The sequence below is a fragment of the Myotis nattereri genome (assembly GCF_964212035.1).
Source record: "Myotis nattereri genome assembly, chromosome: 9".
Lineage (NCBI taxonomy): Eukaryota > Metazoa > Chordata > Mammalia > Chiroptera > Vespertilionidae > Myotis > Myotis nattereri.
In genome coordinates this window covers 81,379,601-81,407,128 of record NC_138084.1, presented here as the reverse complement: position 1 = coordinate 81,407,128, position 27,528 = coordinate 81,379,601, and the positions used below count along the sequence as shown (strand labels likewise).

The 27,528-nt window shown below is 45.0% G+C and overlaps 1 protein-coding gene across 2 annotated transcripts; it reads left to right on the top strand.

Moving 5' to 3' along the window:
• The first annotated feature begins 1,879 nt into the window (after positions 1-1,879).
• Positions 1,880-25,628, top strand: IFT46 (intraflagellar transport 46). 2 transcript variants are annotated; one of them, XM_081098552.1, is made up of 12 exons: positions 1,880-2,406; positions 3,071-3,133; positions 8,151-8,230; positions 11,377-11,507; positions 14,981-15,055; positions 15,206-15,299; positions 15,991-16,119; positions 17,021-17,142; positions 17,480-17,546; positions 24,434-24,494; positions 24,698-24,783; positions 25,188-25,628. In XM_081098552.1, exons 3-12 carry the CDS (start codon positions 8,186-8,188, stop codon positions 25,281-25,283), a joined length of 906 nt encoding a protein of 301 aa, XP_080954678.1. In that variant the 5' UTR covers positions 1,880-2,406; positions 3,071-3,133; positions 8,151-8,185; the 3' UTR covers positions 25,284-25,628. The 2 variants fall into 2 exon arrangements, with proteins under 2 accessions (XP_080954678.1, XP_080954679.1); XM_081098553.1 differs by having other exon boundaries at positions 2,215-2,406; positions 3,071-3,167.
• The last annotated feature ends 1,900 nt before the right edge of the window (positions 25,629-27,528 follow it).

Genomic DNA, 27,528 nt, shown 5'->3' with positions numbered 1-27,528 from the left:
GGTGCTTGCAGCCATTGCCGGGACACTGAGACGCGCGACTCCGGGCGCGGAGAATCAGCCATAGCTTCTTTCTCCGGCCTTTTGCCTCCCTGAGACCCCGCCCCACCCGGGCTGCGGCAGAGGCTTTTGCATGTGAATGCCCCAGAACTTTGCAACCTGATAATTACCTAACTGCAGCCGGCCAGCCAGACCCGGAACTTCCAAGAGAAGGCCCAAGGCCCCGCAGCGGCTTGCATTGCTTCACAGCTGAGCCTCTTCGTAGTTCCTGCTGTGTGGCCTCAGGCAGGGGCTGAATTAGCACCTCCTTAGATCCAGGAGCCACTGTACCCAGTGGTCAGAGGGGGACCATTCTCCCACTTCAGACACAGCTGCTTCCCACAGCCAATTGGCCTGGAGGTCAATTCCTCCCAGTGATCCTACAACAAGCGAGGCACCAAGAGTGCACCAAGAGTGTCCACCCCAGGTAACTGGGGAGGCTGAGCCACTGGGCCCTACAGGACACCTGGCGCGCAGGCCACTCTATCAACACAGGGAAGCAGCCAAAATGCGGAGACAGAGAAACAGGTCACAATTGGCAGAAACGGAGGAGGCCAGACGACTGGATATAGAGTTCAAGGCCACGTTTATAAGGTTTGTCAAGAATTTTATGGAAACCGCCGATAAATTTAATGAATCCCTCAAGGAGTATGGTGAGACCATGGAGGTCATGAAAAAGGACCAATTAGAAATTATGCATACACTGACTGAAATAAAGAATACTTTACAGAGCTCCAACAGCAGACAAGAGGATCCCAAGAATCAAGTCAAAGATTTGAAATGCAAAGAAACAAAAAATACCCAACCGAAAAAGAAAAAAGAAAAGAGATTCAAAAAATATGAAGATAGTGTAAGGAACCTCTGGGACAACTTCAAGCGTACCAACATCAGAATTATAGGGGTACCAGAAGGAGAGAGAGGGCAAGATATTGAAAACCTTTTTGAAGAAATAATGACAGAAAACTTCCCCCACCTGGTGAAAGAAATGGACTTACAAGTCCAGGAAGCGCAGAGAACCCCAAACAAAAGGAATCCAAAGAGGACCACACCAAGACACATCATAATTAAAATGCCAAGAGCAAAAGATAAAGAGAGAATCTTAAAAGCAGCAAGAGAAAGACAGTCAGTTACCTACAAGGGAGTACCCATACGACTGTCAGCTGATTTCTCAACAGAAACCATGCAGGCCAGAAGAGAGTGGCAAGAAATATTCAAAGAGATGAATAGCAAGAACCTGCAACCAAGATTACTTTATCCAGCAAAGCTATCATTCAGAATGGAAGGTCAGATAAAGAGCTTCACGGATAAGAATAAGCTAAAGGAGTTCATCACCACCAAACCAGCATTATATGAAAAGCTGAAAGGTATTCTTTAAGAAGAGGAAGAAGAAAAAGGAACTCTTACCATTTGCCACAGCATGGATGGAACTGGAGAGCGGATAAATACCACAAGATCTCACTTATTTGTGGAATATAATGAACAACATAAACTGATGAACAAGGACTGATCCAGAGACGGAGAGGCATTGATTGGACTGTCGGGCCTTGGAGGGAAGGTAGGGGAGGGTGGGGGCAAGGGGGAAAGATCAACCAAAGGACTTATATGCAAGCATATAGGCCTAACCAATGGACACGGACAACGGGGGGGTGAGGGGGTGAGCGGGGAGAGGGGGGGTAGAGGGTACACATATGTAATATCTTAATCAATAAAAAATATTGGGGAAAAAAAAATAAAACTTCTTAAACTTGAAAAAAAAAAATTAAGCAGACACAGATCTTGCCCTAAAGAAGCGCAGTCTTCTCTAGCGAATGAACATACGGACACCAGGTTAAACTGGAATCTCAGGTAAAGAAGTAATTCGTTAGAAGCGTGTCCCGTGCAATGGGACACCATGCCTGCGAAGGCCTCTGGGGGAACATAAATGGAAAGAGAGCGCACCAAGAGTCGTGGGACGATTCCTTAAAGACGCGGCTTACATTCCGAGCGGACCGATGCATGAGGAAATGTATGCCCCGTGGTACTGATGTGGGTGTCCCAGATGGAGAGCGCCCTCCATGCACCTGCCCTCTCGCCTTCCCACCGTGACCACAGGGTGTCGCCACAGGCGCCCAGAGAGGCTGCTTCCCAGCCGTCTCCGCCTCCGCGCTTGCGCGGGCAGAGCGGGCGTGCCGCGAGGAGAGAAGGTCTCGCGAGAGTGAGAGCACCGCGAGAGCTCAGAGCTGCTTGTGTTCCCCTAGCGACCGGCCGCGGACCACAGGCGGGTCTCTCCGGGCGGAGTCCCTCAAGTGGCCTGGCCAGGGTTGGAGCGAGACCCCAGCCGCAGGCCGGGGTGCCTTCCAGGCAGAGGAGACGGATTCAGCGGGGCTCCAGGTAGGCGGCAGGCGGGGGACCGCTGCCTCTCTCCCGCCCGGGAGGAAGGAGGAGGACGCCTCTTCCCGCCGTCCCGGAGCCCCCGTGTTGCTCGTCACCGTTACAGCTGCTCCTGACTCCCTTCCTCCCGCCACTCACCATCATCCTGCTGCGTTTACTGCCCAAGAAACTGAGGGGGGTTCGACCTGCAAGGCGGAGGTGGGGTGGAGGTGGGGGCGACGCTCCCGGGGTTAGTGGACGGGACTGAGACGGGAGTGCCCCCGGCGCCCGGTCGACGAGGGAACCCCAGGGACAGGCCTCTTCTAGAGCCGGTACGGCCTCCCTGGGGGACCTCGCCAGCCTCGGGGGACGCACGGAGCCCGGGAGAGAGCCGCCATCCCCCAGGAAAGCTAAGCCCCTGCGGCGGGGCTTGACCGTCTGGGGAGCTGGGGAGACGTCAGCCGCTGTTCCCGCCAGGCGCCGCCTCCTCGGCCAGCCTGGCCACGGGCCCTACCGGGGCTGCCGCAGAGGGACTCCCTGCTGGACCTCGGGCCAGCGGCCTGAAGGAGGGTGTGAAAGGGGGCGAAGTGGGTGTCGTGGGTAAGGAAGGGGATCAGCGCCCCTCTCCACGGAGTGCGTGGTGTCCGATCATCTGCGCCCGGTAACCATGTCTCCTCTTGCTTAGACCAAGATTGTTGAAAACCAGACGTATGATGAGCGCCTAGAGATTAACGACTCCGAAGACGTGGCAAGTATTTATACTCCAGCCCCAAGATACAGAGGTAAGAGAGGAACGAAAAGGAAAGAACGAAAAGGGTCCTCAGAACAAAGAGCAGCTGGACCGATGACTGTCTCCAAGAAGTCTGTTTTGTAATAGCCCATGTCCACGTTCAGAGCCAGGTTTCTTCACTTGCCATTGCTCCTGTGTTGCAACTAGTTTAGGGGGAAGAAAACACAGCCCCCAGGTTTCGGGGGCTTCCTGCAGCCTGATCAGTGTTCCCAACTGCCACTTCCTTTAGGCTGCTGCTCTGCGCACAGCCTGTCAGGGGCCTGGTGTGTGTGTGTTTTAACTTATTAAAACTGTTTTGCTCATTTTTGAAAATGCTTCAGTAACCTGCCCTTAACCTGCAATCCCAATAAAAATATCAATGGGATAGTTTAAGAGGACCTGACACTGTCATTTATTCAACAATGCATTATATATATACTAGAGGCCCATTGCACGAAGAGATTCGTGCCATAGGCCTTCCCTTCCCCTGAATGCCGGAACCAGGACCCAGCCTTCCCTTGGGCTGGAGCCTTCAGTCTTGGCTCTGCCATTTTGCCCCTACTTATGCAAATTAACCACCATCTTTGTTGGGTTAATTTGCATACTCTCCTGATTGGCTGGTGAGCATAGTAGAGGGATGATTAATTTACATGTTTGTCTATTAGGTAAGATATATGTGTGTGTATATATACATATATATATATATTTATATTGATTTCAGAGAGGAAGGAAGAGGGAGAGAGAGATAGAAACATCCATGATGAGAGAGAATCATAGATCAGCTGCCTCCTGCAAGTCCCCCACTGGGGATTAAGCCCACAACCCGGCCATGTGCCCTTGACGGGAATCGAACCTGAGACCTTTCAGTTCACAGGTCGATGCTCTGTCCACGGAGCCAAACCAGCTAGGGCCAGCAATGCATTTTTGAATGTATACTGTGCATCAGCCTTATGCTCGGAACTGCACATACAGGTATTAAAAGACATTGCTTCTGCCACCCTGAGGCTTGTAATCATGGGAGACATGACAAATGAATAAATGAACATACAAATGTGGTAAATGCATTGATGGAGGCAAAGAGCTTGATGTTAGGAGGGAGAATAATGGTGAGGAGTGGGATCTATTTTTTTTTTTAAATATACTTTATTGATTTTTTACAGAGAGGAAGGGAGAGGGATAGAGAGTTAGAAACATCGATGAGAGAGAAACATTGATCAGCTGCCTCCTGCACACTCCCCACTGGGGATGTGCCGGCAACCAAGGTTCATGCCCTTGACCAGAATCGAACCCGGGACCCTTGAGTCTGCAAGCCGATGCTCTATCCACTGAGCCAAACCGGTTAGGGTGGGATCTGTTTTTTTAAAATATATTTTTTTATTGATTTCAGAGAGGAAAAGAGAGGGAGGGAGAGAGAGAAACATCAATGATGAGAGAAAATCATTGATCATCTGCCTCCTGCACACCCCCTACTGGGGATTGAGCCTGCAACCTGGGCATGTGCTCTTGACCAGAATTGAACCCAGGACCCTTCAGTCCACAGGCTGATGCTCGTATCTACTGAGCCAAACCAGCCAGGGCTGGGATCTACTTTTGATAGGTTATCAGGGATGGCCTATGAGGTGACATTTGAGACTGAAAGATGGGGGGATCCAGACAGTGAGGAAAAGTAGGCCAGGAAAAAAGAACAGCAAATGAAATGTGAAAAAGCCCTGATGCCAGAAAGAAATGGAGTTTGAGGACTTGAAAGGGACCAGCATGTGAGGGGAAAGAGTGATATCAGAATAAACATGCAGGAGGGAGGCGGAGAGAGTCAGCAGCGGGAAGCAGAGCCCTGGAGGCTGTGCTACTGCCCTAGAATGGGTGGAAAGGTGAAAGGAGGAAGCAGTTGGAAGGACTGTTGCAATGGCTGAGTTGAGTGATAGTGGCTTGTATGTTGTGAGGAAGCTGAGAGTAAAGAGAAGAAACATCACTAAAACTTGTCTAGCCGGTGTGCTCAGTGCTTGAACATCAACCCATGAGCCAGGAGGTCATGGTTTCATTCCCAGTCAGGGCACATGTCTGATTTGCAGGCTTGATCCCCAGTGTGGGGGATGTGTAGGAGGCAGCTGATCAGTGATTCTCTCTCATCATTGATGTTTCTGTCTCTCTCCCTTTCCCTGCCTCTCTCTGAAATCAATAAAAAATATTTTAAAAATCACTAAGACTTGATTATGGATTGGATTTGGCTTTTGAGTTAGGAACAAAGGGTGACATTTAGGGTTGTTTGTTTTTTGTGGTAAATACCATATACCTAATATAAAATTTACCATTTGAACCCTATTTTAAGTATATAATTCAGTGACAATAAGTAAATCCATATTGCATAGCTATCTCACTATTTCCAGTTCTTTTGCACCATCCTGAACAGAAACTGTACCCATCCTATCTAATAAAAGAGAAACATGGTAATTGGCGTACGACCGCAACCCTTCCCATTGGCTAATCAGGGCAATATGCAAATTAACTGTCAGTCAAGATGGCGGCCGGCAGCCAGGCAGCTTGAAACTAACATGAGGCTTGCTTGCTTCAGTGACGGAGGACTCCAACGTTCCCCGCCTACCCCTGCAGGCCTCTGAGCTGCAAGCAACTATGTAACAAACATAGAAGCTAAACAAAACCCTAGAAACCTGCCGGGCTTCAGCCAGCAGGATCGCAACATTGTAAGCAAAGGCCAGAAACCTACTTTCAGCAGCGGAGGCCTAAGAGCTGGAGCCAAGCCTCAGAGCTAAAGCTGGCCCAGAATAAAAAAAAAAGAAAGAAAGAAAAAAAAGGAGCGGTTGGGAGCTTCAGTCACCCCCAGCCTGAAAACAGCCCTCAGCTCCTCAACCCAGACTGGCCAGGCACCCCAGTGGCGACCCCGACCCTGAAGGGTGTGTGACCAGCTGCAAACAGCCATCATTCCCTCACCCAGGCTGGCCAGGCACCCCAGTGGGGACCCCCACCCTGATCCAGGACACCTTTCAGGGCAAACCAGCCAGCACCCACCCATACACCAGGCCTCTACCCTATATAGTAAAAGGGTAATATGCCTCCCAGCACCGGGATCAGCATGACAGGGGGCAGCGCCCAAACCCCCGATTGCCCTGCGGCTCTGTGTGTGACAGGGTGCAGCGCCCCAACCCCCTGATCGGCCCTGCTCTGTGGGTGATAGAGGGCGGTGCCCCAACCCCCTGATGGGCCCTGCTCTGTGCGTGACAGGGTACAGAGCCCCAACCCCCCTGATGGGCCCTGCTCTGTGAGTGACAGGGGGAAATGCCCCAACCCCCTGATTGGCCCTGCTCTGTGCATGACGGGGTGGCGCCCCAACCTCCCCATCGACCCTGCCTTGAGTGTGACAGGGGATGGTGCCCCAACCCCCCAATAGGCCCTACCCTGAGTGTGACTGAGGGTGGAATCACAACCTCCTGATCGCCCTGCTCTGTGTATGACAGGGGGCGGCGCCCCAACTCCCCAATCGGCCCTGCTCTGAGCCCGACCAGGGGCTGCACCTAGGGATTGGGCCTGCCCTCTGCCACCCGGGAGCAGGCGTAAGCCAGCAGGTCGTTATCTCCCGAGGGGTCCCAGACTGCGAGAGGGCACAGGCCGGGCTGAGGGACCCCCCTCCCCCCCCAGTGCACAAATTTTTGTGCACCGGGCCTCTAGTTAAATAATAACTCCCCATCTCCCTCTGCCTCCCAGCTCCTGGTAGCCTCTATTCTACATTGTCTCTATGAATTTGCCTACTCTAGGTACACATAAGTGGAATCTTACAATATTTGTTCTTTTGTGTCTGGCTTATTTCACTTAGCATAATGTTTTCAAGATTCATTCATGCTGTAGCATGTGTTAGAATATCCTTATTTTTTATGGCTGAATAATATTCCATTGTCATTATAAACACATTTTATTCTGCTGTTAGACATTTACGTTATTTACATCTTTTCGCTATTGTGAATTTGTGAATATGCTGCAATGAATATTAGCGTACATGTATCTGAGTCAATGCTTTTAATCTTTTGGAGATATATATATACCTGGACTCCCAGGTTTTTGACTCAACCATGTTTTTAATCATGCTGGCTGTGGGCATGATAAATTCATTTTCATTTTGAGTAATTCAGTAGGCTGGAAAATGGTGTTTAATAGGCATTTATTTGATTTAGAAATCATGCCAGTTAATATCTTACATCTGGTTAACTATTCAGAATGTTTTTATTGCTTTATGGGCACTTATTCGGATTTATTTTTTAAAATATCTTTTTATTGATTTTTAGAGAGAGGAAGGGAGAGAGATAAATAGGAATGTCAATGATAAGAGAATTATTGATCGGCTGCCTCCTGCATACCCCCTATTGGGGATCAATCCCGCAACCTGGGCATGTGCCCTGACCAGGAATCAAACTGTGACCTCTTGGTTCATGGATCGACACTCAACCACTGAGCCACATGGGCCAGGCTGATTCAGATTTATATTTGTGACTAATATTTGACAGGAGCTGGGTTCGTTTCTTTCATCTAAGTTCTTTCACTTGATCCTTACAACAGTCCTGAGCGAGAGGTGTTACGGACCTCGTTCAGAGGTAGGAATACTGACCCAGAGAAGGGGTCATTTTGTCCACGTGATAGAATGTCCTCCAAACTCAGTATTTTGAGTATAAATCCAGTACTCTTTTCACTTTATTAATTACCTACCTCATTTTATCAATGTGTCTGTAAACTAATGGCAGATTTTATACTATTTATGTAACAGCAAATAATCAGTTAGTATAATGTCTAACCCAGTGCCTTAAGCACAGAAATGCTTAGTAAATACATGTTTGAATTGAATTGACAGAGCCATGGCTAGGGTTCAGTCTCCTATCTTTTAGCTAGATGCTCATATAAACTGTGGTCAGATTATAAAATATTATAAACTAGAAATTATTTGTCCTTAAAAATTCTTTTAACAATAACCTAAAGGGAAAACTTTTCTTCTAAGGACTTGCTCGTTCTGCCCATCTTCCAAACAAGACTATGGCTGATAACAGCAGTGATGAGTATGAAGAGGAAAATAACAAGGTGCAGTATAGCCCAGCTTCTCCTGCTTTGATTGTTTAGTAGTTACAGTCGACACCAGTTCAGTAGTAAGCATTTCTTGGATGGTCACCTCCAGTGGTCTGGTACCTTTGAGCTCATGGAGGATAATCAGGAAGAAAAAACCTTAAGATTTTTGACTCTCCTTTGGAATAAAGACTACTATTACAGCTGTGTTTTTAAAAAGATTTTTAGAAATTGAGTTTTAGACAGAAAGGAAGGGAGAGAGAGAAACATTAATCGGCTGCCTCCTGCACTCCCCCGACTGGGAATTGAGCAGAAAACCCTGGGGATGTGTGTGCCCTGACTGGGAATCGAAACTGCAGCCTTTCTATGTAGGGACAGCGCCCAACCAACTGAGCCACATCAGCCAGGGCTACCGCTGACTTTCTGGTGAGGAATTTCATATAATATAGGCCGGTGTTCTGCAAACTTTACTGATCATAAGAATCAACTGGAGACACTTAATTTTTAAAATGCAGATTCCCAGTCCCCATCTAGAAATACCAAATCAGAGTCTTGAAGGTAAAAGCATGGGGGTTTATATTTTTAGCAAGCACTCCAAGTAATTTTCTTTCTTTTCTTTTTTTTAAATATATTTGTATTGATTTCGGAGAGGAAGGGAGAGGGAACGAGAGATAGAAACATCAGTGATGAGAGAATCATTGATCGGCTGCCTCCTGTGCCCCACACTGAGGATCAAGCCCAAACCGGGAATGGAACCCTGACCTCCTGGTTCATAGGTCAGTGTCCAACTCCTGAGCCCCGCCAGCCAGGCCCAAGTCATTTTTTTTATTAAACAAGTTTGGAGTCATTGTTTTAGGCATTCGTTTATTGTCAATATTTTGTGAAAGAGACTTTAATTTTGAAGTGTTAAGACCCAGATGTTACTTTATTGTTGTTCTACGAACTGTTTCTGAGAGAAAGACAAAGATGCCTACAGCTCTAAGCCAGGTGAGGCCTTAAAGTAGCGCGTGTGCTCTTTTAGCACCATTGTGTCCAGCCTTAGCCTGTGGTCCACTGGTCACAGGTTAGCTGTCCGTGAGGAACAGGAGCCTTCACAGCTCTATGAGAGAGAACATTTGAAGCAGCGCAGAAAGCTTTGGTGATATAGACTGATTTCGTAAAAGGCCCGAGAGGTGCCATTTTAATGTAGCCCCACTTTGTGAGTAGTGTGCTGTGTTTTTAATAGTGTGCTGTGTTAACATCTAACCCACAGAGTCATTTTTCAGGTATTTGTATAATGCTATGTTATAAAAAAATATCCAAGGCCATGTATAATAAATCTGTGTTGTGCTGTGACCAAAAGAAGTTTTTGTGTTTGTGTGTGTTTAAATAATTTTTTATTGATTTCAGAGAGGAAGGGAGAGGGAGAGATAGGAACACCAATGATGAGAGGGAATCATTGATCTGCTGCCTCCTGCATGCCCCACACTGCGGATCGAGCCCACAACCCAGCATGTGCCTTGAGTGGGAATTGAACTGTTACCTCCTGGTTCATAGGTTGATGCTCAATCACTGAGCCATGCCAGCTGGGCCCAAAAGCAGTTTTTGATGTCCTTTAATGTGTCACAATTTTATGTGCCAGTAGCTGCTTTACCATGAAATAAATCTACAATAATAAAAGGATAATATGCTCGTTAGACCGGATGTCCTTCTGGACAAAGCTGGGGGCCAGAGGGAAGCTACCCAGGTCTCAGGTGCCGGAGGGAAGCCGGTGCCAGCAGCCAGGGGAAGGAAGGCCTACTCTTGCACGCATTTTCATGTATCGGGCGTCTAGTGTTATATAATTTAAAAACTAGAACCAAAATCTATTAACCTTAGTATAAGCCATATAGCATTTGGAAACCAAGCTTTCAAAATCTACTTTTTTTTTTTTTCTCATATATTTTATTGATTTTTTACAGAGAGAAAGGGAGAGAGAGAGAGAGTCAGAAACATCGATGAGAGAGAAACATCGATCAGCCGCCTCCTGCGCATCCCCCACTGGGGATGTGCCCGCAACCCAGGTACATGCCCCTGACTGGAATCGAACCCGGGACCTCTCAGTCCGCAGGCCGACGCTCCATCCACTGAGCCAAACCGGTTTCGGCTCAAAATCTACTTTTAAAGGGGGCCAATTGGTCATCCTTCAGGTCCTAAGTGAGGGCACTTCTCAGGCTCCAGGCCACAGAGGCAAAGATATGGATCCCATCCCAACTGCCCCTCCAAGCACCATCAGATCCCTTCTCGTGGCCTTGAGAGGGTGGGATGGTACATAGAGAACCTGAAGCTCAGAAAGATAGGTTGTAATGCCAGTAACAGAAGAGTCTCTTGAGATACAATGCATAGTCGTTGCATTTTTTGTATTTAAAAAATTATTGATTGATTGATTTTAGAAAGAGAGAGACATTGATTTGCTGCTCCACTTATTAGTTCATTCTTATATGCTCCCTGACTGGCAATTGAACCTGTAGGCCTGGGTGTATCAGCACGATACTCTAACAACTGATCCACCCAGCCAGGGCCTAATCCTTGCATCTAACTTAAGGGGGAAGGGAAGGGAAATTTGGAGCAGTTAGATGCCCTTTAAAGAGAATGGAAACAGAATACCTGTAGTCTCCGGAACTGCTGATCAGAATTCAGGCACAGAGTTGGTCATGAACTTTCTTTTGATAGTTACAAGCAGCTTACTCTGGGCAGTCTTGCAAATTAAATACTAGATTTCCTCCTTAGGACCTCTGAATATTAAGATCCCCTAAAGTTTGTCTTCACACTTCACTTGTCCTCATTTCCTTCCAATATAACAATTTAGAGGTGCCTTTCTCCAAAAGTCCCCAAGTTTTAGGGTTGAATCTACTGGGTAGTTTATGCAGAGGTCTCAGGGTCTCCTAAGTAACAGGTCAGATAGATATATATTGGATAAAATTTATGCCTAAACCTCAAGCAGAGAACTAGAATATGGTTATAGAAAGTGGGGACCAGTGTGTAGTCAGCAGGAGCAGACGGTCTCGAGGCCTTTCGGGGACTGCTGCCTTCTCTCTGTTGTGGCGCCAGGAAGGAGGGACGGGTTAGAGTCCTGGGAGAAAATGACATAGGTTCACTCCTGTTTCCTTACCTGGATCTCTCTCGCCTGCTGTGCCTTCTCCCAGGAGAAGAAGAAGACCTTGCAGCTGACGCCTCAACAAGGCTTTAGTGAAAATGACGATGATGATGATGACTCATCAGAAACGGATTCGGATGAAGATGATGATGATGAAGAGCACGGAGCCCCACTAGAAGGGTGAGGAAAGCACCTTCTTCAAAACATGGACTAGGAGAGTATCAGTTAAAAGTGAAGTTCCAGCATCTCCTTTGATCTCTATTTAGGATTTCTATGTGTCTCAGAAACCCAACTGAATGAGTTTTCATTCTTTTCTGATCCACTGCCTCACTGAGTCTCAATGTCACTTGCACTGTCGGAAACATTTGTGGACTCAGGTCATGTGGATTCACTGAGTAAATCCAAAAGATGGTCCCTGACTTTGGGGAGTTCACATTCTGGGGCAAAATAAAGTTATGTACATACCAAAGCATTTCTATTTAGCAAGGAACCACACATGCACAGGAGTAGAAAACTCTAAGCTCAGATCCTTTATGGACAGGTTCTTCAGGGCCCACATGAGGCAAAACATTCCTGAATGATGCTTAAGTACAAAACCTCTCGCCCTGTTCCAAACCCTGTTGTTAGATTAGTCATGACCCATCCCTATAGGTTTTAATCAAAGTGGATTCTAAGACCCATCCATTTAAAATATAATTACCGGTTAAATAAATGATGATATAACCAGTCAGTGGAACTTTATCTAGCCCTGAAAAACAATGAAGTAGCACTCTTTGCACTGGTAAAGAACAGTCTCCAGGCCCTTGCTGGTGTGGCTCAGTGGCTAGAGCGTCGGCCTGCGGACTGAAGGGTCCCAGGTTTGATTCCACCCAAGGGCATGTACTTTGGTTGCAGGCTCAATCCACAGCCCTGATTGGGTGTGTGCGGGAGGCAACCAATTGATGTATGTGTCTCACATCCATGTTTCTCTCTCTCTGTCTCTCCTCCTCCCTTCCATTCTCTCTAAAAATCATTGGAAATATATCCTCGGGTGAGGATTAACAACAAAAAAGAGAACAATTTCCAAGTGATACTATTAAATTTTTAAAAGGTATAGAAGTGTTCATGCTTTGCTACCATGTGTATAAAACAAACATTACATAGACTATGCGTAGGATACACTAGAAATTAATAATAGTGATTATTCTTGGAAGGAGAACTTGGTGGCAAGGGGACAGGTGTGGAAGGGAGACATAACTTTTTATTGTATGCATTTTGTACCTTTTATTTTGTACCATATGCATATATCATTTATTAAAGTACTTAAATAAAAATAAAAATAGTTACCTTACCTTTGCATTATCCACCTGCAGGTTGACATTAATTAAATGAAGCAAATGTTTAATACCATATTGACTTTTCATGCTTCCATGCTTCCCAACTGACTTCCTTAATTATAATTAGGGAAATGTAAACTTTAAGTCATTAATCTACTTAATTTTTTATTAAGCAACTCTCCCCAGAACGACTTTATTAATAACTTCCAGTTAATTATATGCTTTGTCAATGTTCATTGCATTTTACTTAATTATAATTAATATATATTCTATTTTTTATTGTATGCATTTCATGTGTCAATACAACTATTTTGTTGTTGTTAATCCTCACCTGAGGATATTTTTCCACTGATATTTAGAGAGAGACAGAGAGAAACATGGATCTGAGAGAGACACATTGATTGGTTGCCTCCTGCACGTGCCCCGATGAAGGCCGGGATCCAGTCTGTAACCGAAGTACGTGCCCTTGACTGGAATCAAACCTGGGACCCTTTAGTTCGAGGGCTGACGCTCTATCCACTGAGCTAAACCAACTAGAGCCAAGTATTTTTTAGTAACCATGCAATATTCAACTTGAACATACCTAACCATTACTCCATTGTTGGGTATTTTGTTTCTAATTTTTTACTTCTATAAATAATACTGTGTGCTCTCCCGACTCCCGGCGCTCACCCCCACGTGGGGCTTCCTTTCCCGCGAGGGGGGGGTTCCATCCCCGCGGGGGCGCGGGTGTTCCTGTAAGGGGGGGGGGCCGGGCCGCCCCTCCCACGGTGCGACCGCTGCTCCCCCACTCCTCCCGCTCCCGGCGACCCGGCGAGAGGGTTGCGGGGTGGGGGACGGGGCGGACTGTCCCCAGTGCGCCCCAGGCAAAGTTGCGCCGTCAAAAAAAATAATAATAATAATACTGTGAAAAACATCTTTACAAAAATAACTTATTTTCTTTTTAAAAAAAATATATTTTATTGATTTTTTTACAGAGAGGAAAGGAGAGAGAGAGTTAGAAACATCCATGAGAGAGAAACATCAATCAGCTGCCTCCTGCACATCTCCTACTGGGGATGTGCCGGCAACCCGGTACATGCCCTTGACCGGAATCGAACCTGGGACCTTTTAGTCTGCAGGCCAACTCTCTATCCACTGAGCCAAACCGGTTTTGGCTAAAATAACTTATTTTTGAGGCAAATTATTTTCATGCCAGAAATTAAAATCTCATTCTACCTTTTCTCTTCATCCCTTTCATTCAGAAAAGGGGAGGCCCAGCTGATGTGGCTCAGTGGTTGAGCATTAACCTATGAACCAGGAGCTGACAGTTTGATTCCTGGTCAGGGCACATGCCTAGGTTGCAGGCTCGATTCCCAGTAGGGGGCATGCAGGAGGCAGTTGATCAGTGTTTCTCTTTCATCAGTGATGTTTCTGCTATATTCTAAAATGTTTAAAAATTATGTTTTGGATTTTCTGCAGCTCTGTTCTTTATTGTCAGAGATAACAAAGCTAATTTTAATAAATTTTATTTATTTTTTTCTTCTTTCAAATATATTTTATCGATTTTTTTTTTTTTTTACAGAGAGGAAGGGAGAGGAATAGAGAGTTAGAAACATCGATCAGCTGCCTCCTGCACACTCCCCACTGGGGATGTGCCTGCAACCAAGGTACATGCCCTTGACCGGAATCGAACCTGGGACCCTTGAGTCCGCAGGCTGACGCTCTATCCACTGAGCCAAACTGGTTAGGGCTAAATTTTATTTTTTAAAAATATATTTTTATTGATTTCAGAGAGGAAGGAAGTGGGAGAGAGAGAGAAACATGATTGGCTGCCTCCTACCCCCCCCCCCCCCCCCACTGGGGATCAAATCCACAACTCAGGAATATGCCCCTGACTGGGATCAAACCCATTCTGTAGGCCAATGCTCTATTCACTGAGCCAAAACAGCTGGGGCTAATTTTTTTAAAAAATATATTTTATTGATTTTAGAGAGGATGGGAGAGGGAGATAGAAACATCAATGAGAGAGAATCATTGATTGGCTGTCTCCTGCACACCCCCTACTGGAGATCAAGCCCGCAACCCCGGCATGTGCCCTTGGCTGGAATCGAACCTGGGACTCTTCAGTCCGCAGGCTGACGCTCTATCCACCGAGCCAAACCAGCTAGGGCCAGCTAGGGCTAATTTTAATAAATTTTAAATTTGCCTTGCAAACCACCCAGGAAAGGCAGATGTGGGTGGAGCATAATCTAGGTTTTGAGTCCAGTGCCCAATGAGTGTAGTAGCCCAGGGGCTGAACCCGGGCTGGGCGGCATCTGCTCCTCTCTGGGTGGAATCATATATTTCTTTCCCCAGGGCCTATGATCCTGCCGATTATGAGCATTTGCCAGTTTCTGCTGAGGTTAAAGAACTCTTCCAGTATATAAGTAGGTGAGTATTAGGTCTTCTTACCATAACCCCCTGGCCCTACCTTGCCCTTTCCTGCCTCTAGTCTGAAACAAGGCCATTCTCCTTAGATTTTTAAAACCTAAATAGTAAAGTGAGTTTCTGTTTCCATCTTCCCTTGGCATTATCTCCTAGGTATACACCTCAGTTGATTGACCTGGACCACAAACTGAAACCTTTCATTCCTGATTTTATCCCAGCTGTTGGGGATATTGATGCATTCTTAAAGGTACAGTCAGAACATCCTAAACATGAGTCCAGAGGTGTTTCTTCCGACACCTCTATTACTCTACCAGTTCCACTAATTTTCTTGACAAGCATTGGCTACCTTGATATATACCCTTCATTTCATTAGAATTCTTAACCTTACTCTCTCCTCCATGTTATATTCATTGCTATTCTGTAGTACTTGATTATCTCATTATATGTTAAAAATTGTCATATATTTGCTGCCTAATTATCCATGACTTCAGCTTTCTATTTAAGGTCCTGTAGATCATGTATGTTTTCTTTTTCTTTTTCTTTTTTAAAATATATTTTATTGATTTTTTACAGAGAGGAAGGGAGAGGGATAGAGAGTTAGAAACATCGATGAGAGAGAAACATTGATCAGCTGCCTCCTGCACACTCCCCGCTGGGGATGTGCCCGCAACCAAGGTACATGCCCTTGACTGGAACCAAACCTGGGACCCTTGAATCCGCAGGCTGATGCTCTATCCACTGAGCCAAACTGGTCAGGGCTCATGTATGTTTTCTAGGTAGGATTTTAGTGCAGTATGGCAGACAGGCATGCTTTTTGATACTAGTAGCAGTGATGAAGCAGAATAGTTCTTCCTCTTGAGCTTATTGAAAACAAGATACATGGCCTTTTTATGTCTGTCTCATTTTTTTCTCTGTTTTCTCACTTTTCTCTTACCCAGGTCCCACGTCCCGATGGGAAGCCTGACAACCTTGGCCTCTTGGTATTAGATGAGCCTTCTACAAAGCAGTCAGACCCTACAGTACTCTCACTCTGGTTAACAGAGAATTCCAAACAGCACAACATCACAGTAAGATGCTAGTATAGTACAGGCCCAATGGGAGAGGGCCCGAGTGGAGGCCTTGTTGGTGTGTATATGGTTGACTTACTGCCTACTAGAAGTGATGGCTGTGGTTTCAGGACAGTCCTATTTTTTACATAACAGTTTTATTGAGATATAATGTACCTACCATAAAATTCATCCTTTAAAATTGTACAGTTTAGTGATTTTTAGTATATTCACAGAACTGTAGAAGTATCATCATCTAAGAACATTTTCATCATTCCAGAAAGAAACTGTGTACCCATTAGTAGTCACTCCTCATTTCCCCCTGCTCCTAGAATCTGGTAACTGCTTCATTTTTTTTTTTTTTTTTTAATGGCTGAACACAATTCCATTGTATGGAAACTTCACATTTTGTTTATCTACTCACCAGTTGTTTCCACTTTTCTTAATTATGCTGCCGTGAAGATGTACAAGTTTCTGCATGGACACATATTGTTATTTCTCTTGGATATATATGTAGGAGTGGGATTACTAGGCCATATGGTATCTGTTTAGTATTTTGAGGAACTGCCAAACTGTTTTCCAAAGTGGCTGAATCATTTTACAATTTGCTACCAGTGATGAATGAAAGTTACAATTTCTCCACATCCTCATCAGCACGTGCTACTCTCTTTTTCACTGTAGCTATCCCAGTAGGTGTGAAATGATGTGTTATTATGGTCAGTTCTATCTTATTGACCTTCTCCTTTCCCAGGGCTCTAGAAAGTTTTATCAGGGTTTCCTATAATCTTCATTTGGCTGCTGTGAAGCCTCCCTTTTCATCAGCTACTTTGTGTATGAAATAGCAGCAGCATATGATGAGTCACTCTGTGAAAACGAGAGCTACTTCAGTGCCACGAGTCAGGCTTTCCCCTTGATTTTCTAGCAACACATGAAAGTAAAGAGCCTGGAAGATGCAGAAAAGAATCCCAAAGCCATTGACACATGGATTGAGAGCATCTCTGAGTTGCATCGTTCTAAGCCCCCTGCAACTGTACACTATACCAGGTAAGAAATGCTACCTTCTTCACCACTGTAAACCCATGGCAACCTTCACCATGTGGAAACCCATTGCTTTTGAGAAGAGGGTCCAAAAACTGGGGACATATTTGATCAACCTGAGGTCCTATAGATCATGGCAGCTACTGGCTGAGATTGCAGACATAAAGATTGTGATTTATCTGGTATTACTTAGACAGCTTCTCCAAACCCCAGGTCCAGGGTAGGTTTGAGATGCCCAGTCTGTATTCTCTGGAAATCCTAATGTGCCAGATCGAGGACCTCTCAGAGATTGCTGATGTCACCTCTCCATGTTTCTTGTTCATATTTACCTCTCTACTCTTAGACCCATGCCTGATATTGACACGCTGATGCAGGAATGGTCCCCAGAGTTTGAGGAGCTTTTGGGCAAGGTGAGTGGAAGGTAGCAGGAGCTAAGAAAGTATGGCATTCACTCTAGGGCCCAGTGTTTTCTCTCTTCCTATATCATTATCATTATTAGCTTATTAATTGAGGTAAATTACATAATCAGAAAGGTACACATACTAATTTTCACAGCTGAACACCTATGTGTAAATCAACACATTAGATAAAAAAGCAGAACATTGCTAGCAACCTAGAATTCCCCTCATGCTCAGATATCCCAACATAACCACTATCCTGACCTTTTCTCTTCCTTTTTTTTCTTTTCTGTCTTTTTTCTCCCTAATTTCTAATTCCATAGATTAGGTTTGCCTATTTTGTATTTTATCTAAATGTAATTGAACTCTTTTGTGTCCTATTTCTTTTGCTCATCTATATTGTTCATCCATGTGAAGATGCATCAATATTGTTTCCTACATTGTTGTCCTTTTTTTCTCATTACTGCATGATACTACACTGTTTGAATATGTGACAATTTACTTATCCATCCTATGGTAGCCATTTGGATAGTTTCCAGTTTTGGGTTATTATAAATGAAATATTATTACAATATTATGTTAATATTTCTAAGAACATTGTAACATATACCTATTGGTAAACATGTATATATATTTCCTGTATTATTACTTTAGACTCTACTTTTCCAGAGATATTTATGCTATTCTTAAGTACCCCAAATTTCAAAAATACAGGAATAGAACAATCAGACTGCAGGCAGAGGCAGATCTCTGGAGGCTTTGAGTCTTTGCCTGATCTCCTTCTGGGCTCAGGGATAGGAAAAGCAGAGCCTGGTGCATACCTTGGTCCTTTCCAAAAGCACCCAGCCCCAGCAGAGGGAGCCACAAGGTGTGGATTGCTGATAGCTCCAAACAGGGGACTCAGGGCCTATCAGAAACAGTGTCTGACATTGTTCTGGACTAGAGATTGGCCACTGTAGCACATCTACCTAATACACAGATACAAATTCAAACAGACAGCCAAAATGGGGAGACAGGCTGGATTGAGGGACCCCCCTCCTTCGTGCACGAATTTTGTGCACCGGGCCTCTAGTATTCATATAATAGGTATGCCAGGAGGAGAGAAAGTGAGCAAGAGATAAAGAATGTGTTTGAAGAAATAATGGCAGAAAACTTCCCTAACATGGTGAAAGAGAAAGTCACACAAGTTTAGGAGGCACAGAGAGTCCCAAGCAAAAAGAATCCAAACAGGCCCACGCCCAGGCACATCATAATTAAAATTCCAAAAATTAAAGACAGAGAATCTTAAAGGCAGCAAGAGAAAAGTAATTTGTTATCTACAAAGGAACTCCATAAGGCTGTCAGCTAATTTCTCATGAGAAACTCTACAGGCCAGAGGGACTGGCACAACGTACTCAAGATAACGAAAGCAAGGATCTGAAACCTAGATTACTATATCCAGCAAGGCTGTCATTCAAAAATAGATGGTGAAATAAGAGCTTCCCAGACAAAAAAAGGCTAAAGGAGTTTATCACAACTAAACCAGCACTGCAAGAAATGCTAAAGGGACTGCTGTAATGAGAAGAAGAAATAGAGCCCTAGCCAGTTTGACTCAATGGATAGAGCATCGGCCTGTGGACCTAAGGGTTCCAGGTTCAATTCTGGTCAAGGGCATGTACCTCAGTTGCAAGCTCCTCCTGGCCCTGGTCCGGGCATGTGCAGGAGGCAACCAATCGATGTGTTTCTCTCACATTGATATTTTTCTCTTTCCCTCTCTCTTCCACTCTCTTTCTCTACAAATTAATGGAAAAATATCCTCGGGTGAGGGTTAGCAAAATAAATAAAATAGAATCTTAAAAAAAGAGAGAGATAGACGTAGATATAAACAAGTGGAAGGATATACTGTGTTCACAGATTGGAATAATTAACATAATTAAAATGTCTATACTACCCAAAGCAATCTACAGATTCAACATAATTCCTATTATAATACCAATGGCATACTTCACAGAGCTAGAACAAATATTCCAAAAATTTATATTGAACCATAAAAGACCCCATATAACTGCAGTAATCTTAAAGAAGAATGAAGTAGGAGGGATCACAATACCATAAAGCAAACTATAACTAAAGCCATTATAACCAAAATAGCCTGGTACTGGCACAAGAACAGGCATATAGACAAATAGATCACAACAGAGACCACAGAAATTGGCCCACACCATTACAGTCAATTAATATTTGACAAAGGAGGCAAGAACAAACAATGAAGTAAAGACAGTCTTTTCAAAAAATGGTGCTGGGAAAACTGGACAGACACATTCAAAAAATGAAGCCAGACCATTATCTTGCACCATACACAAAAATAAACTCAAGGTGCATAAAAGACCTAAATGTGAGGCATGAAACCATAAAAGTCTTAGAAGAAAATATAGGCAGTAAAATCTCACATAGCAATATGTTTATGGATATATCTCCTAGGGCAGCAGTTGCCAACCAGTGGTCTGTGAGGTCCAAAAGGTTGGCAACCGCTGGTTTAAGGAAACCTTTGAAGCAGCGGTCACCAAACGGTGGTCTGCACACCACTAGTGGTCTGTGAGATCTGAAAGGTTGGTGACTGCTGTCCTAGGGCAAAGGAAACTAAAGAAAAAATAAACAAATGGGACTACATCAAAATAAGTTTCTGCACAGCAAAAAACCACAAACCATTACATTGAAAAGGGAACCCACTGAATGGGAGAACATATTTGTCAATGATACATTTGATAAAGGGTTAATACTCAAAATATATAAAGTATTCATACAACTCAACAAAAAGAAGACAAACAATCCAATTAAACAATGGGCAGAAGACCTGAATAGACATTTCTCCAAAGAGGACATACAAATGCCAAGAGACACATGAAAAAGTGCTAAAAGTCACTAATCAGAGAAATGCAAATTAAAACCACAATGAGAAACCACCTCACACCGGTCAGAATGGCTATCATAAAAAAATTAACAAGTGCTGGTGAGGATGGGGAGAAAAAGGAACACTAGTTCACTGCTGGTGGGAATACAGATTGGTGCAGCCACTGTGGAAAACAGTATGGAGTTTCCTCAAAAAATAAAAAATGAAACACCATTTTTAATTTGATCCAGTGATCACAATTCTGGGAATATATCCTAAAAACCACAAAACACCAAACAAAGAATATGTGCACCCCTATGTTCACAGCAGCATTATTTACAATAGGTAAGATTTGGAAACAGCCCAAGTGCCCATCAGCAGATGAGTGGATAAGGAAGCTGTGGGACACTTACCCCATGGAATACTGAGCAGCTGTAAAAAAGAAGGAGCTCTTACCATTTGGGACAGCGTGGAGGGACCTGGAGACTATCATGCTAAGTGGAATAAGCCAAACTGAGAAAGACAAATGTCACATGATCTCACTTATTTGTGGAATCGAATGAACAAAATGAATTGACCAACAAAATAAGACCTGAAGCAGGGAGGCCTGGAGCAGACTGAGACACCTCGATGTGGGGTTGTGGGGATAAGAGATAAACCAAAGAACTTCTGTACTTACATGCACAGCCCATGGACCCGGGTAACAGGGTGGTGAAGACCTGGGGGTGGGTAGGAGCTGGGAGGAGGGGCATAAGGAAGATATCAGTAATACTGTTAACAATTAAAAATATATTTTTAAAAACCCTGCAACCCAGGTACATGCATTTCACCAGGAATTGAACCCGAGACCCTTTGAGGGCCAGTGCTCCAACTACTGAGTAATGCCAGCCTGGGCTAACACCTTGATCTTAAATTTCTAACCTCCAAACTGAGAAGATAAATTTTTCTTTTTGAAGCCACCCAGTTTGTGATATTTCGTAACGGCAAACCTAGCACACTAATAATACATCACCGAGAATTTAAATGACCAAGTATTTTTTTTTTAAAATATATTTTATTGATTTTTTTACAGAGAGGAAGGGAGAGAGACAGAGAGTTAGAAACATCGATGAGAGAGAAACATCGATCAGCCGCCTCCTGCACATCTCCTACTGGGGATGTGCCCGCAATGCAGGTACATGCCCCTGACCGGAATCGAACCTAGGACCTTTCAGTCCGCAGGCCGACGCTCTATCCACTGAGCCAAACCGGTTTCGGCAGACCAAGTATTTTTAACCCACAGCTAAATGCCTACCAATAAGAATAGAAAATAATCACTTCAGGAACCTTGCAAATAATTTACTAGAAAATGATAAACTGATTCTATACATAGTAGCAAATAGAATGACCAGTGGGTCTGATGCTTTAATGACTACACCATGGTTGAACTGACTGCTTCCAAACTGGACCACATTCACAGTTACCATGCTAATCACTATCCATGGATTGGGACTAAGCCCAGAAGAGACAGGGAAACCACACTTCCTCTGGGCACCACACTACCTCTAGTCTTGGCCTGATGGAGCTTTCTGCTTCCGAAGAGATACTTAGGGGCATCTGTTCCATTTCTACTTAAAAAAGAACATACAGTGGAGTCAAGACAGTCTCTTCAATAAATAGTGTTGGGAAAATTGGACAGATACATGCAAAAAAATGAAACAAGACCACCAGCTTACACCATTCACAATAATAAACTCACAATGGATAAAAAAAGACTTAAATGTAAGTCAGGAAACCATAAAAATCCTACACAGCAAAATCTCAGACATCTCCCATGGCAGTATGTGTATGGATACATGTCCTAGGCAGTGGTTGGCAATCCGAGGTTCACGAGCCACATGCAGCTCTTTGGCCCCTTGAGTGTGGCTCTTCCACAAAATACTGGCTCTTCCACAAAATACCGACTTCTGCGCATGGGCCACGAAGTTTCAATCGCACTGTACGTCCGTGCCTGCACGTGGTATTTTGTGGAAGAGCCACACTCAAAGGACCCAAAGAGCCGCATGTGGCTCACGAGCCGCCGTTTGCCGACCACGGTCCTAGGGCAAAGAAACTAAGGAGAAAACAAGCAAATGGGACCACATCAAAATAAAAGGCTTCTGCACAGCAAAGGAAACATCACCAAAACAAAAAGGGGGCCCACTGTGTGGGAGAACATTTGGCAATGACACATCTGATAAAGGGTCAATACCCAAATGTATAAGGAACTCATACAACTTAACAAAAGGAAGACAAGCCAATAAAAAATGGGCAAAGGACCTAGAGAGACACTTCTCCAAAGTGGACATAAAGAAGGCCAAGAGACATGAAAAATGCTCAAAGTCACTGATCATCAGAGAGATGCAAATCAAAACAACAATGAGGTATCAGCTCACACCTGTCAGATGGCTACCAGCAACAACAAGTGCTGATGAGGATGTGGAGAAAAGCGAACCCTAGTGCACTGCTGGTGGGACTGCAGACTGGTGCAGCCACTATGGAAAACAGTATGGAGTTTCCTCAAAAATTAAATATGGAACTGCCATTTGACCCAGTGATGCCACTTCTAGAAATATACCCTAAGAAACCCAAAACACCATTCAGAAAGAATGTATGCACCCTTATGTTCATAGCAGCACAATTTACAATAGCTAAGATCTGGAAACAGCCCAAGTGCCCATCAGTGGATGAGTGGATAAAAAAGTTGTGGTACATTTACACCATGGAATACTATGCAGCAGTAACAATGAAGGATCTCTTACCCTTCGAGACAGCATGGAGAGACCTGGAGAGTATCATGCTAAGTGAAATAAGCCAGTCAGTGAAAGACAAGTGTTACATGATGTCACTCATATGTGGAATCTAATGAACAAATAATCTGATGAACAAAATAGATCCAGAGACATAGAAGCATAGAACACATTAGAAATCTCAGAGGGAAGGTGGGGTGGGTGGGAAGAGATCAACCAAAACTTGTATGCACCTATGCATGACCCACGGACAGACAGTAGGGTGGTGAAGGCCTGGGGCATGGGGCGGGGGCGGGCTAGAAGGGTCAGTGGGGAGGAAAGGGGGACATACGTAGTACTTTCAACAATAAAGATTTCACTTAAAAATACAGGCATAAATTTAATAAGAAATTGGTAAAATTAAAAAAAAATTACAAAATGGTAATGAAAGGCAAACACAAGATCTGGATGGCTGAGGACTCATGACCCTTTTGTCCAAAGGCCAACACTAACCACTGAGATAACTGGTCAGGGATTAAGAAGCTAATGGTTTTTAGATTTATAGTATAACTTGTTTACATCCAGAGCCTGTCACCTGAGATGTCATGTCCAGTTTTTCTGTTCCTTTGGTGGCCAAGGACCATGAGGCCTTTTAATGTCAAGTAATTATTAATATTTGGACATAGCATAGTACCATTTTCTTTTACACAAATACACACAGGAGGGTAGCATGGCAGTATATTTTACTTATAAATCTTTTGGTTCTGTTAGATTGTGTGCTACTTTGGTGGTTAATGAATAGGCCCAATTCCATTTCACTGATCAGAGAAAAAAACAAGCATATTGTATTATTCCCTGGGGCTGCCATAACAAAGTACCACAGGCTGTGGCTTAAGCAACAGGTATGTATTTTATTTTCTCACACTTCCAGAGGCTTGACATCTGAAAGCAAGTTGTTGGCACAGTTGGTTTTTCCCAGAACCTTTCTTATTGGCCATCTCCCTGTGTCTTCACGGGGTCTGCCCTCTGTATGTGTCCGTGCCTTTATTTCCTTTTTTAATAAGGACACCAGTCATACTGGCTTTGGGTCCATCCTAATGATTAATTATCTCCTTTAAGACTGTATCTCTAATACAGTCATGTTCTGAGGTGCTGGGGGTTAGTATTTCAACATATGGATTTGGGCGGGGGGGATGCCATTTAGCCCATAATACATGTGACTATGGTAACAGCTCTTAGAGAGAGTCAGCTTTTGACCTTGGCTCCTCCTTTGCCCCTCCCAGGTGAGCCTGCCTACGGCCGAGATCGACTGTAGCCTGGCGGCGTACATCGACATGATCTGCGGTAAGCTCTCCCAGCCCTTCCTTGTCCCGACCGGGGAGAAATGCATGAAGGGCCGTGTTTGGGCTTGTGCCAATACCTGCTGGGTATTTCACTCCCAAAGCCGTGGTAACACATCCCGTCGGAGGGGATCGGCTCTCCTGAGCAGGTGCCCCGTAAGTCCTAGATTTTTGTGTGGTTCTGCTCATGGGAGGTCTTGGTTTCAGCCATCCTAGACATTCCTATCTACAAGAGCCGGATCCAGTCTCTCCACCTGCTCTTTTCCCTCTACTCCGAATTCAAGAACTCGCAGGTGAGTCCAGCACAAGGGATGGACTTGCAGTGAGGGCTGCTGCCGTCTCACTGTTCTGAGTCGGCTCTGATTGTGTCCTGGGACCAGGGAGGCTGTCTCTGCCCGGTCCCCGTCACCCTTCCCCACAGCAGGCCGGCGGGGCTTCTAAGGAAGAGGGAGGGGGGGAGGGGCCTTACAGGAGAGCCACGTCGCCTATTGAACAGAAGCAGGAAGGAAAGGAAAGGGTTTATTTTTATAGGAAGCAGGACAAATTTCTAGCTGTTTTTCAAAGACAACACCAAGGAATTGTTTTGAAAGCACAGTTGGGAGAAAATTGGAGCTTAAAGGGTTGTAAAGAGGTTTCTTGCTAAAATGTAGCAATGAGCATATTCCAAACACTCCATGTTCCCTCTCTTTCCTCACAGCATTTTAAAGCTCTAGCTGAAGGCAAGAAAGCATTCACCCCTCCATCCAAGCCCACCTCCCAGGCTGGAGACGCAGAGACAATAACCTTCAGCTGAGGCACCTCCTCGCACTTTGTCTCAAGGCCGAGCCGCTCTCCAGCCCAGCGGAGGGGACGCTGTCGTCGGGCACCTGGCTCCTGGTCTGTGTCCTCTGGACTCGGGCAGTGTATGCCCTGCCACCCTTCCTGCCAGGAAGCCTTGCACACTCGCTTCCTTCCTATGGGAGCTTGTACCTCTACCACCCGAGGGATTTGATCAGCAAACTGGAATTTCTGGGACCCTAGGATGCTCAGGTTAGAAGAAAAGTTAAAAGATGTTCTTACAGCAATGGAATTATTTTCTTTCATTCTTAAGTGAGTTGGCAAAGACTTTACAAATAAAATGCTCTTATCTTTCAGGTTACCCTGCTGTTCTATCTATAATAGGAGAAAGAAAAGGCAGACTGAGCATAAAGCAGAGATAAGGAATTTGGCCTAGTGATAGGCTTTCCGTGAATAATAGTTTAAGCAAAACAACTTTGTGGGATAAAATCAGCCACCGGTCCTCCGAGGTTGGCAGTGGCGGGGCCCCATTTTTCTCCCAGAGCTCATTTTCCTGTGGGTCACTCTCCAGGGAATGCTGCTGCCTTAGGCCCTCCTGCCTGACTAGCTCCAGGCCTGCTTGGCTGTGCCTTAGGAGCCCAGCTGTGCAGGAGTCCAGGGGTGAGATCACTGTGCCAGGGTTAGAGTGGGAGTTAGTTGTGGCAGTAGTACACGGGTAGATTTGGGAAATATTTGTGGGTTATATGCCCCCAGCTCTAGCCAGGAAGTCAGAAACCATGCTAGTTACTTCCAACAAAGGGTGTTAAGTATGGGAAATTGGTTACAAAAGTATTAGAAGGGCTGAAGGAACAAAAGGGAGGGTAGAGGGTGCTGAAGGGATGCAGGTTAAAGGGGTGGCACCCACTGCAGTGCAGGGAGAGGTGCACAGTGTCGAGTGGCCGTGGAGGGGCCACATGAGCACGGCTGATGCGGAGACCTCGTCCCACTGCTGCAGAGAGCAATGGCTGCCTGTCCTTCCTCCCATCTTCTCACGTCTTGCCAGGGCTCCCATTGCCAGAAATTAACAGCTGGCAGGGAAATCTGGAAAATCCAGCATATGAAGCATAGTATAGAAGGGAGAGGGTCGGGGTTGAGGCAACAGAGAAATAACCAGAGAGGAAGAACCGACAAAATGTGGTGATAGATTGGATGTGGGAGGTGAAAGGAAAGAATCGAGGATGACTCCCAGGTTTTTGGGCTTGAGGAACTGGGTAATAGGGGAAGGTGGGGCAAGAATTGATTGAGGGAAAAATTACATTAAAGTGCTAGACTGTCTGCCTAACATACATGATAAACACATAGAAAGGAGGGGAGTCATTTCTTAGAATCCTAAACCAACTATGAGGCTCACATTATGCTTGAATGTGAGGAGCAGGGCTTTGGAGCTCAGGCCTCCTCCTGACACCGGGTCTGCACCAGGTGCTGTGCTCTCGGTGGATTTCATTAATGCTTACACTTAACTCATGGGGAAAAGAGAAGCAAAATGTGATGGGGCTCAGATTCTCCGCTAGATTGGCTTCTTTGGCTAGAGCTGAGTGAGACTCCGCACTGATAGATACAGTTGCTTTCTGTCATTCATGGTAGTTCTGTTCTGGAAGTCACCATGAACACTGAATTAACAAATACTGAACCATTGCTCCTGGGGAAATACGGGGTTAGGTTCCTTTGTGCCTCGGGTCGCAACATTTTCATCTGCCAGCCATTGGTTCATTGAGTTCACAGCCACCAGCACTTGTCCAGTGAAACTTGTCTCACACTCTCTCCGCCAGGCACATCACATCCTTACACTTAGGAACACTAGACAGCCGCTCGGAACCATGCCCGGGCCGTTTCAAACCGTCAAGTCATGCATTGACTACCAGGGGTGGGCAAACTTTTTGACTCGAGGGCCACAATGGGTTCTTAAACTGGACTGGAGGGCCGGGACAAAAGCATGGATGGAGTGTTTGTGTGAACTAATATAAATTCAAAGTAAACATCATTACATAAAAGGGTACAGTCTTTTTTTTTTTTTTTTTTGGTTTTATTCATTTCAAACTGGCCGGATCCGGCCCGCGGGCCGTAGTTTGCCCCCTAACCCTAACCCTAACCCTAAACCCTAACCCTAACCCTAACCCTAACCCTAACCCTAACCCTAACCCTAACCCTAGCTGGGCTGGGCTAGACCTTGACAAGGGCCCTGCTTACAACGTGAGAGCTGGAGCCCGGGGTCCTGGGGTCCT